Here is a 12,684-nt window from a genome sequence, read left to right on the forward strand (position 1 = left end):
AGTGGCAGAAAAGTATGTTAGACTGGTACAGGACATGTATGAGGACAATGGTGAGATATGCTGTATGAGCGACTGTAGTATGTCAGGACAGCTGTTGCTGTGGACATCCTATTAATTAATTATTCTTAAGGCTATTTCAAGCACAAAGAATATTAAATATTTAATTAACAACGGATTCTTTCTTTTTTTAGTTAAATTTCGGCCATGTGACCAAGATAACTTGAGAGTGGAGTGTATAATTAGTGACATGAGACGTCATTTATCTTTGACCCATCAGAATAAATGCGGTCATTTATTTAACAGAATCAAAATTTTACATCAAACATGTACACTTGATTTGCTGATCTATTTCTGATTAATAAACTTTTAGCAAGTTCAAATAACAAGACAACAGAGGATTACTGATGGAGAATAATTCATCTCTGAAGGCATTTAGCTTGATTTACTAGCAAAGAGGTTTCAAGAGGATAGATTTAGAGGTTTTAAAGAGGAGAGATTTAGATGGATGGATGGAAGTATGTTGACCAGGAATGGCAACTTTCATCCGACCCCAGCTCAGCCCCGGTACACTCGGTGCGTGACGACTCGTGATGACTCGTTACCTGGGCAGAAGATAAATCAGCTCCGGAACAGAGGTCCATTTCCACGCTACCTTTCAGCGTCTCCGGTCAGAGTGGCTGAGAATCATCAGAAGTAGTGTCAAGGTACTCCACTCAACAGAATAAGCTTCCTTAGAAGTTGAGAGCATTTAATGCTCGGGGTGAGATCACAGCGAGGCGTGCTGTGACTCCACTGAAATGGACGGACCCTTGGCTCATGGTCCAATATCCATCAGCTATTTAGTTCAGCTGTAAGACTCCAAGCAAGACTGCAGTCCCAGTAAGAACTTTAAAGTTCCAGTAAGTGTTGACTTTTAAAGGGTATCCACTTCCTGTTACTTGGTACTTCCTGATTGGTTAACACAACCAGCAGGGGTGGAGTTTTAGTGATGTCAGAGGGTTATTAGAAGTCACAGACAGCAGACATGTTTTTAAGAACGGTTAGTAACAGACAGGAAAATATTTTGAAGAAGTGAGAGACTTGCAGGCGCCAGTTCTTATTTACTGTCTGAGAGTTTTAAAACAAGGCACTTCGTTCTCATAACTTGTTCTCTGACTTTTGACAGACATTACAACTCCACTCCTCATTCAGACAGAAGTGTAAAATGCACAATTACTTTGTAAATAGACATTTAACATGTATGATCTAAGTCTAATGAGGTTTAAAAATCATTAATACTGTTTCACAGTTGATTTAAATGAGTAGTTTACTTCAACATTAGAAATGGTATGAACTGAACACACTTTTGATTATCAAGATATTGTAAAATAGTAATGATAATATAAAAAAAGAAGAGTGTTCTTTCAATTGATTAATTCAGGATACAATTAAATAGTCTCTTGATGAGATAATTTGTGTTCTGGATTCAAATCAATGAAATAACAGTTCCTGTCCCCTGAAGGTCTTCAGAGACAGATTGATGTAGGAGGTCTAGTTCACTACAATATGACTGCTGACATATATCCTTCATCAAAATTTAAATTTAAGGTTTTCATTTGGATGGCATTAGTGAACAAGTGATAAAATAATTATTAAAAAAGCTCAAATCATCTCTATCTGTGAACCACTGTGGTCTAATCCCAGTCCATTTAACTGAACGCGAATCACTGGGAGGTGCATTGTCAGTGACAGCCATTCTAATGAACCACAGGGATTCATTAAAATGAATGAGTTTGGCTTATAAATTTGACAAGTCCTCCAAAAGTTAATTGAATATCCATCGTCTCACTGTGTACTCATTATTTAGAGAACAATGTGTGTCACAATGCTTCCTGAATGTGTTTATACAGTACCAAGTCATTTACAAGAGCTTTACGAGACACATTTGTATTATGGTAATATGTTTTTGCATCATTCAGAAAATTAAAAGTGCTGACTGTGTTTAATAAAGTCACACTCCAGAAATACTAAACAAAAAACTTCCAGGTTTGACTTGGCACTGTGGCGACTGTTTAAATCTTATTTTGGGAGTAAAGATTGTGACAAACATTGATAATGCCTGAACAGACCCACAGTGCAAACCTCAGAAATGATCCTAGAATTTGATAAAAGTGTAGAATCTATTTGTTAGTCTTTGCATACAGCTCTACATGATATTCCAGAAAGCACTACAGCATCTCCTGACAGGATGGTAACAAATCAAACTCATGAGCAAAGTATAGACTGTCACCCAGAAAAAGAATGAGAAAAACATTCAGAAAATGGAGAAATGGTTTCTGTCATTGTTGAGAGTTTAATATCTAATGTAAACATTTATCTTCACAATTAACAAGAAAACTCTAAACTGTATGTTTTCTAAGAACTGAAGCAATGCAGCAAATTGCCAGACCTGTTTATTGATGAGGCCAAGCAGGGATCCAGTTTGTTGTGTTGACGCTCCAAAGACTTTGAGACAACAGAGATGTTAGCATCACTTAGTTCAGTTGTAACGTTACCCAGTCGCGAGTGGAGTTCAGGAATGAATTAAAACTGAATAAAATAAATATATCCATCCATTATCTTTTACCTGCTTCTTCATTTTTGGGTGACAGGGATCACTGGTGCCCTTATTCAGTTGTCTCTGTGCAAAAGGTGGGGTCCACCCTGGACAGGTTGCAAGTCCACCACATGGACACATAGAGACAAACGAGACAACAACCATTTTACTCTCTCACTCACACCTAGGGACAATTTAGGCTGATTTAAACCAGTCAGCCTAAAATATAGGTTTTTGATATGTGGGAGGAAACTGGAGTATCTTGAGAAAACCCATGCATGCACTGAGGGAACAAACTCCACCCACCGGGATTTGAACCTGTGATCTGCTTGCTAAGAGGCGGCAACTCTACCAACTGTGTTACTGTGCCACCCTAAATTAAATATATGTATATTTCACTTCAAACAACTGCTGAGTTTTATTCTCTAATATTAATATAAAATGTAAAACTGGAATTTGCAAACTGTCCAGGGACAATCATCTGCACTGGGATTCAGAGGTTTGTCACTAATTCAGCCTGAGTAATTTCTCTTCTTCTCTTGTTCTAAAATGCCATATTAGCATATTTGAAATGATTGTCCTGCAAATAGTCTAAGTGTGTCATAATCACTCAGTCAGGCTCTTCTCCATCAGATATGTTCTGCAGTTTTTTGTAACTCACTGTGTTACTGAATTTTGGCAAAATGAAGCATCGTTAAATGGATTATATCATGATTACATACATGAAAATACACCAGAACTGTGCATGTTTAAAAAAACTATATATTTAATATATTTAAAGCCCTTTGTATTATTTAGTTAAACTTATTTCAAGCTGATCTCTTCAGTGTTGTTTTTTTCTTTTTTGCTTTGCTTTCATGGAATTGACAGTTGTTTTTATAAGTAACTGTTCCTATTTATTTTATTTTATTTTGTGTTGGTTAAAACAGCCTTACAATTTTATATATATATATATATATATATATATATACGTATATATATATATTTTTTTTATTTTTTTTTATTGCACAGACCCCTGAAAAAGTAGAACCATAAACTGAATTTTCAAAGGACAGAATGGTGGTAACAATCAGTCTTTTTCCTAATAATCCTTGTATAAAGCATTGGTTTATTAGAAAAACAATTAGAATTTAAAGTTATAACTCGGGTGGAATTTCCCCCTCATTATTGAGGGTGGGGGAGTGAAGAGAGTGGGGCCGCTTAAGGTAAATGTACTGTCATAAAAAGAAAAGAAAATTAAACATTAACTGTCTTTATTCTATTTACAAAACAATAAAACTATACAAACTACTTTGTATATGAGCAGGTTCTTAAACATCTGATATGCATCCTTACACAATGACAAAGTCAAAAAGAGAAAAAAAAATGTACACAGAGAGTGTCCAGTGTTGCCAAAAAAACATGTTAACAAAAACTATCCTGGGGTCAGTGTTAATTTTCAGTCTTTTTGTATCCTCAATGTAAAAATAAATAAATGAAATCAGCCACATATATGGAAGTAATATCAGAGTCAGAGTCTCTTTATTTGTCATTCACACCACATGTGGTACATGGGGTGGAACAAAATTGTGTACACAGGGTCCCAGTTACATCCAACAAAAGTATAAAATGTAAAAGAAAAACAGTAATAAGATCTAAGATATGAACTAAGAAAAATGTTAACTAAAATATGCTAAGCACTAATAGTACAAATATGCTATTATGGAATAAATTAGTATAATATTCAGTTTCACATGATGCTCCTCCATCCTTCCATCAATCATTCAATCCATCCGTCCGTCCGTCCGTCCGTCCGTCCGTCTGTCTGTCCATCCACCTGCACGTGTTCTGAAGTTGAGTCCTGGGAGCAGCAGCTTGAGCAGGGAGGCATCTCTTTCCATAGCTACCTCTTCCAGCTCTTCTGGGAGGACTTCAAAGCATTCCCAGGCCAACAGAGAGACAGAGTCATATCACTGGTTGAGGTTAACAGCATCCCACCTTCACGGAAAACAGTGTTAGTAATGTTCTGCTTTTCCCTCCTCAGCCACCTAATGGTAACATGATCTGTTGTTTTTGAGTTGAACCCCACGTGCAGACAGACACAGGAGACTCCAAGGTAAATACAAAGTATAAAGAGTTTCTATTTATTTGACAAAAACAACAATTGAGAGGGCAGCAAAGACTTACTTGGGTGAATGGAATGACAGATGAACGAAATATGACAAGCTGGGAAGCACAATGCACGGACAAAGGAGGAAACACACAGACATTGAATTTGAAGGGAGACTAATGAGACAGAATGGCAAACACCTGAGGTGATTAAGATTTGAAACAGGTGAGACAGGAGTTGACAACAAGGAAGAGAACACTGAGGAGTGCAGGAAACACAATGATTTAAAGAAATAACTGAACAAAATACAGATTCCTATATATGATTTGCCAGAATCTCCTCGGAGCAAATCCAAAGTATTCAAGGCCTCACCAAACTCCTCCCACATCCAAACTTATGCCTCAGCAACAGCCAAGGTTGTGGCCCGCTTGGCCTTCCAGTACTCCGTTGTTGCCTCCAGAGTCCCACCAGCTAACAAAGCCTGATAGGACTCCTTCTTCAGCTTGACAGCCTCCTAACCTGGGATGTCCACCACTGACTTCTAGGATGGTCACCGCAAGAAGTACCGACAACCTTGCAGCCACAGCTCAAGACAGACAGTTCAACAATTGAGGTGCGGAGCATGACCCTCTCTGACTCAATGTCCCCTGCCTAAGCTGGGATGCAGTTAAAGCTCTCCCGGAGGTGTGAGTTGAAGATCTTTCTGTGAGTTTCTTCTGCCAGGCGTTCCCAGCAAACCCTCACTACACATTTCATGTCCCAAGAGCCAGCTTTATAGCAAAAGCATATCTCCTAGGATCATTCAGGTGCACAGACTCCTCCACCGCGATAAGGTGGCGTTTCAAGGAGGAAGTGATACTCCTGTTTATTAAAGTTTTTTGAGAATTTTTAGGTAATAGGTGAGTATTCCCAGGTTTGCAGACATGGTCAGAGCTCCAAGGCCCTCGCCTTTGGCTACTGCCCATGGTGTCATGCACTCTACTTGTATGACCCCTCCTGCCAGTGGTGGGCAAAGGAGGGCAAACCCATTTTGCTTGTTCGGGCTGAGCCCGACCAGACCCCATGGGTAGAGACATGGTCACTAGGCACTTGCCGACAAGCCCCTCCCCCAGGCCTGGCTCCACGGTGGGGTACCGGTAACCCACGTCCAGGCAAGTATCACTGAGCTCTTTGTAGTTTTCTGTCCGTAAGAGTCTCTGGAATCACTCTTTGTCTGGCCTCTCACCAAAGACCAATATGCCTTGGGAGACCCTTCCAGGGGCAATTACAATTGCCCCCAATAGCATATCTCCTAGGATCATTCAGGTGCACAAACTCCTCCACCATGATAAGGTGGTGTTTCAAGGAGGAAGTGATACTCCTGTTTATTAAAGTTTTTTGAGAGTTTTTAGGTAATAGGTGAGTAGTCCCAGGGTTGCAGACACTTACATTTACGTTTTCTTGCACTAAATTTATATAAACAACTTTAGGGTTGCTGTTCAGGTATAACCCCAATAAACCTCTAACAAAAATAGATTTATCACATGATCATTATGTTTGTGCAGTGTTGATTGTTATGTTTAATAAAAAGTAACATCTGTTTTAAATTGGTAGTTGATGTGTAAAAGTTGTGTTCAAATGACCAAAACTAACAGAACAGCTTTGCAACTTGGTGAGTCAAGATGACCACAGGCAAGTATTAAACATCACAGCCACATGGCATCATGTGAACCAGTCAATTTGCAATTACATCAGCAGCTGCACAGATCAGCAACAACCCATTCGACATACATATTTGAAAAAAAAAAAAAAAAGAGAGAACCTTGATTGTGGTCATGGCAGCACGGTGGTGCGGTTGGTAGAGCTGCCACCTTTCAGCATAAGGTTGCTATGTCGAATCTTGACCAGGATCTTTCTGGGTGGAGTTTGCCTGTTCTCTTCGTATATGTGTGGGTTTTCTCCAAGTAGTCTGGTTTCCTCCCACAGACCAAAAACATGCATGTTAGGCTAATTGGTAACTCTAAATTGTTCCTAGGTGGGAGTGAGAGTGTGAATGGTTGTTAGGCTCTATGTGGTCCTGTGTTGGACTTGTGACCTGTCCAGGGTGTCTCCCGCCTCTCACACAGTGACTGCTGGACGTGGACACCAGTGACCCCTTTGACACAAAAAGGAAAAAGTAAGTAAAAATGATGGATGACTACAGTTGCTCCATCACATATTGGTCAATTTCTACATTTTCAACAGATAAATGTTGTCTCTTCCTATTAAGCACTTAACATTATTCACCCTCTCTGGAGTAATGAGCCTTTTCTGTTGTTATGTGGGTGCTCCATTAACGGTTACTGACCTCAAAGTACCCACCTCTTTAAAAACCTTTCATAAGTCAAAGTTGTGCCATTAGGTGCTTACACATTTTTATTTTTCCTATCCGAAGAGAATAGTAACACTTTAAAAAAAGTTAAAGACCTAGCATTCCTTAAAGGAATGCATATTGTCTTTAACACCAAGCTTTAATTGAAAAGCATCTTATGATGAAAACAGTTATAGACATTTTTATCATAACTAAAGTAATAAACACCAAGAGCAGAGGAACTGAGCGCAACTGACTCAGACAACTAGGAAAAATGCTATTTATTTACAATGATGGTTAATCAAGATATAGTGGGATGATCTGCAAAGGATAGAGCCAAGTAAGTATGGTATTTAGAAGGCATTGTTGGTAGACTTGTACTTATTTATCTTACAGGTTCCTTGTGGTCCAGCAGTGCAGTGAGGAGGTTGGAGGATTCCAGGTAAGTATGGCAACAGAGATGGTGGTGATGAGGCTGGTGGGTGAACATATACTTTAGTGGATTGAATGCAGGCAACTTGAAGGCAGGTTGGCAGGCAGGTGAGTAACAGAATAGACACAAGCTGAAGGCAAGTGGCACCAGGAGTTCCAGGATCTTTTTAGATGTGGATGTAAGTGTGTCCACGGGATGAGTCGCTGTGCAAATTTAAGAAGATAACCACCTAAAAACAATTGTTTGCTCTAATTTATAGTAAAGGTGTGTCTCAGTCTAACTTTTGCTTAATAAATGCGCTTAGACGATCAAATCAGCTGCATTTCAAAACATGATTCATAGAAGCGGGCACGTGCAGAAGGACGAGCCGCTCTTCATTTCTTCGAAATTTAACAAGAAAAGCACCTAAAACAATTATTTGTTTGCTCAAAATTAAAGCAAAGGTGTGTCTCAGTTGAGCTTTTACTTAATAAATGCACTTTAATGGTCAAATTAGCTGCATTTTGCCAGGGCAGTGCAGCAAAATGAAACTGGTTTGACAGTTGCTCCAAACAGAACAGAAGTGACATTCTATGGCAAGCTGATTGTGTCATTAATAGCTGTTAAAGATTATCAGTCATCCAGGACATGCTAAATTCTAAAAAGACAAAAACATTAAAGTATAAAGTTTAATAAATAAAGTCCAGTTGTTTTTGTCTTAACTTTTTTGAATTTGTCATTATAGCCACTTTTACCTATTACATGATACAACGGCATGCCTTACTACTCTGTTGCCATCTAGCGGCTGAAAATGGTAGTGTTCATTTTTTTCAGTCAGAATGAATGAAAATGGTCATATCTCAGCCAAAAATTGGTTTATGAAGATGGGAAAAAAATCCATAAATATGTCACTTCGGCCTATAAGTCGCAAGGGATGCAAATTATGCAACAAAAAAAACACGACTTATAGGACAAAAAATACGGTACCTTACAACTTAGTTTTCAGTTTGATGTGACATAAAAAGTACTTGGTTTGCTTGATAATTTGTCATTCTTTCCTCCTCATTATCTTAAGAAAAATCACCCAGGATGAGGCATTAATACAATTTTGATGGCGTTAAAAGTTATTGGTGCATTAATGTGATTAACTGGAATATTTTCTATATTCTTCCTCTTTTGGATAAAAAAAAACCAAGCTAATCTATGTTCAAAACTTAGAGAAGAAAAAGCTGCAGCAACACACAAAGAGAAACTTAGATTTGACACTGAAGATGATTGTTTTTGTTCTGATATCTTTTGCTCATTGCATCAAGATGATATCAATCACATTCCTCTATCAGCACAGTGACACTCCTCCCAAAGGACGGCAGAGAGATTGACTTTGTTGCGTGAATGCTATTCCCTCATTCAGCTCTTCTTTTCACACTTGCCTTTCACGTTGCGGAGGCTAAATGGAATTTTGGCATGCAATAAAGGTAGCAATTTTGATGCTAAACAAACCCCTTTGTCTTTAAAAATGTCTATTCCATGCTTTGGATCACACAGGCACACAAACAGTAAATCTAATTTACAACAGGGGACCACTTGGTGTCAGGCTCTATTACTTTTGTGCCTCGTATCAAAAATGACCAGAGCTATGTGCCACAAGGTTTTTATATCTTCTATGCGTCAGACTGGTATTACATTTACTTGTAGTGCTGTGAGTTGAGGCAAAAAAGAGAAGTGGTGAAGAGGCAGAAGTGACAGAACTCAGTGATATTGAAGTCTGAGTTCACTTTAATAACACAAAGATTTTATTGTATTTTATTTTCAATAGAATTCAATATCGGAGTTGCCACAATCATCATATTTCCATGAAAGGAAAAGGCTCTGTAAAAAAAAAAACCTGACATTCATGACTGAACTTCTGAGAAACTGAACATGCTGCAATATGATATCTGACCCTGCAGCAGCAAAACTGTTCTGTTCTGAAAGAAAGAGTTGTTTTAAAACTCAGTTTAAACTGTTTAATTGTAGATCAAAGCTTTGATTTTAAAGAAGTAAGACTTAAAAATAAAAAATACCCATAATAATAATTATTCTTTTCACCTGGTGCAGTCCTGGCCAAGCTCTTCCTGCTCTGCTCCTGTGAACGGCTCAGAAAATAGTTCTTCCATGCTGCAACACGTAGTCTCTATCAGTTTCCCGTAACAGAGGAGAAATATGAAATTCCTTTATGTATTTTTAAAGAACATGTGCACAATATTGTATTTTCAGCCTTGTCTGCTGAACGTGACAGTGAATTCGTTTCTCAGCAGCCGGTTTCCATTGTGCTTATCTTTTTGTTTGTGGATGTGTTTGTGCAGGTGATCTAGTGTCCAGAGCCATGCACCACCTTCAGCCTTTGTATCTGAAGAATCAGAGCAACGGGACGCCGATCCATCCAAAGAGCTGTGCGATTCACTGGGCACCTGAAGCGATCTACACACTGTGTTACTTCATGCACTGCCCTCATATGGAGTGGGAGAACCCAAACGTGGAACCCTCCAAGGTTACATTACAAACAGAGAGGTGAGACAAAAACACATGCGAGACAAGCAAACCCACGGCAGAGCCACTAAGGTTTGACACTCACACCTTTACCTCACACTAGTTATTATCTTTGTCTGGAAAAAGCAAACAAATAAAACAACTGATGGTAAATACTTCTTAAAAACTTGCACTTATCACACAGTTAATTGAATAAAATTCAGTATAGTTCAGTCAAAATATTAAATTTTTCAGTTCATTTCAGTTCACCTTCAATAAAATTCAATTGAATTTAGAGGAGTTTTTAAATTGAGTCCTATTCTATTTAATTTAGTTCATTTCTGTTGTCATCATTTTAAATTATATCTGTTGAAATCATTTTATTCCAGTTTTTATTTCTATAGCACTACTTCAAAACAAGGCTAGAGAAATCACATTTTCTGTGATTATGATTTTTGATTCTGTGTGAATGCTGAGTGCAGAATGACTTTGCTGAAATATAAGATGAAACTGAGTTGATAAAGCTAAAAGCAGCAGAACACTGGCTATAAGCTAAAATAAGCTAAATGTTAGTTAAGAGCCAAAAGTGTCAAAATGCTAAGTAAAAGGAAATTATTAATTATTAAATACATTGGTTAAATGGGTTAGATAATATCTTCACTGCTGAACATTACTATAACTTTTTTGACATTTAAATGCCACAACCACCTTATCATGAGCAGAATGAAGTGTTCCCACGTTAGAACAACCTCTTTTCCTGGCTGCCTCCATAACTACTCAATTTCAACTAACAGCAAAAAAAACACACCTACTCTCCAACACATTGCAAACATTTTAGAGCTGTTTCATAGTGTTGAGCTCTCAATTCAAAACTGTCTCAACCTGTCACCTGTCAGAATCGAGACGAGGCGGTGCCAGGGAATCAGCTGATTGGACCAGTCAAACGATTAATTCCGACAACGAAACAGTTTGTGTTTCAGACGTAACGTGTCACGTGACTTTTTCCGCACCAAAACAGGCTCCGGAGCAGTGCTCTGATGTAATTTTACTGCAGGGTTCGAAGCATGTTTTGAAGCTTTTGTTTCATACTACCATCACTAGATTACCCATCTTGCTCGTCCCCTGCTTGCTTTGGATTATCTACTCTGCTCATGGTAACAACCTCTGCCTTCTTCTCTACAACGACCACGTCTACCGGATCACGATTCAAGTTTGGTTTCGGATTTCTGATCACCCGTGCATGACCCTCGCCTTTCTGTCTCTTCAGATCGTGCTGGCCCAAGGACTCAGACCTCCACCAGAAGCAGTTTATCAATAAATATTTTAAACCTTCCTGTTGTCTGTGATCTGGTTCAAATCCCTAAATCTGGTTCTTGTCAAAAGTCTCAGATTATAATTAGGGAATGGAAGCACAGACACTCGGTGTTCGCATTTATATTAAAGGTCAAGTGATGCAGCATGTTATATTCTAACATGAACTGAACTTATCAGATTAGGACAGGTAGAAGAAAAAATATCTGGCAAAAGTTTCTCGTATCAGCTTTGAGATAATGTGCCTGAACATTGTGGAGGATAAGCAACCAATTTAGACATTTGTAATTATATAAAGGGCAGTGTGGCTAATGGTAAATATATGCTGTTAGAATGTCAATATTTTATTTTTCCCCATTTTACCATTTAAATAAATACATTTAACTCTATTGTGGTTGCATTGTTGGCCCATACTCCATGAATCATCGACAGCTAATCAAACCCATTGTTCTGCTGCAGCCTCTCTGACAACACTGTTTGCAGTGTGGGTCTTTCTGCGCTCATTTATTTTTGTACTGCCTTTTTGTAATACTCCTACAAAAATGTGTTCAAAGCTAATTCTCTCAAAGTTTCTAAATCTGTGCCATTACTACCTATTTCCACCCACCCCCTTCTCAAACCACTAAAGATGGCTATAATCAACTTCCATAAAAATTTGTCAAAATGGAAATATATATGTATATATATTAGGAATGCACGATATTGGATTTTTGGCCAATATCCGATAGGCCGATATGTTAAAACTTATTCGGCTGCTAACCAATGCCAATACTGATATTTTATATACTTTCCTTTGTCAGAACATAGCCTCTTATTTAGGCTTATTTGCTACAAAAATTGTGCAACAGCTGTAAGAACTAAGTAACAGCCATATGATATGCATAGCACTTTGACTTATATTAAATGAAAAGTGTTAAATGTTTATTAGCATTAGTCACCTGCGATGCTGTCTCACTTGTGGAGGCTTGTTCCAGGTTCTTAGCTGCAGTCTGGGATCCTCTGCGCTCATGTGCATGAAGGACAGCCTTTATAAGATCAAAGTTTTTGTCTATCCATTGTGCCACAAGACTAATCATGCTAACGGGGCTAACACAACGTCCAAATGTTTGTGGTAAAACTCACCCAACAAGCTGTGCTATCGGCTATTAGCTTCTCAATGATGTCGGAAATGACGGCTTGTAACTCGGGTAGTGTTATGTCGGAAAAATATCTCAGACGGGGGACAATGTAGCGAGGCTCAATGTAGTCCATATATCTTCGGAATCTGACATCCTCACCAACGAAAAATAAAACTTCCACACCGCCGACATTTTCAATTTTTCTCTCCACTGTGAGATCGGGTAGGCGCACGTAACGTCATCAATTTGTGCTGCCGCTGCAGGCACAGACAGCGCCTTTTGTATTAGCAAGTTATTTTAATGGAATGGCCGATGTCTGATATTGAAATTTAACGCTAATAT

The 12,684-nt window shown here is 38.5% G+C and overlaps 1 protein-coding gene across 1 annotated transcript in view; it reads left to right on the forward strand.

The window, feature by feature from the left end:
• The window catches only part of btbd11b (BTB (POZ) domain containing 11b), a 131,037-nt gene that overhangs the window by 87,007 nt on the left and 31,346 nt on the right, over positions 1-12,684 (forward strand). The window contains exon 3 of the mRNA XM_037683187.1: positions 9,751-9,935. Coding sequence (XP_037539115.1) covers positions 9,751-9,935 — 185 coding nt within the window. The remainder of the gene's footprint in view (positions 1-9,750; positions 9,936-12,684) is intronic.

Source organism: Nematolebias whitei, chromosome 10, assembly GCF_014905685.2.
Source record: "Nematolebias whitei isolate Nwh7 chromosome 10, NemWhi1, whole genome shotgun sequence".
NCBI classification, from domain to species: domain Eukaryota; kingdom Metazoa; phylum Chordata; class Actinopteri; order Cyprinodontiformes; family Rivulidae; genus Nematolebias; species Nematolebias whitei.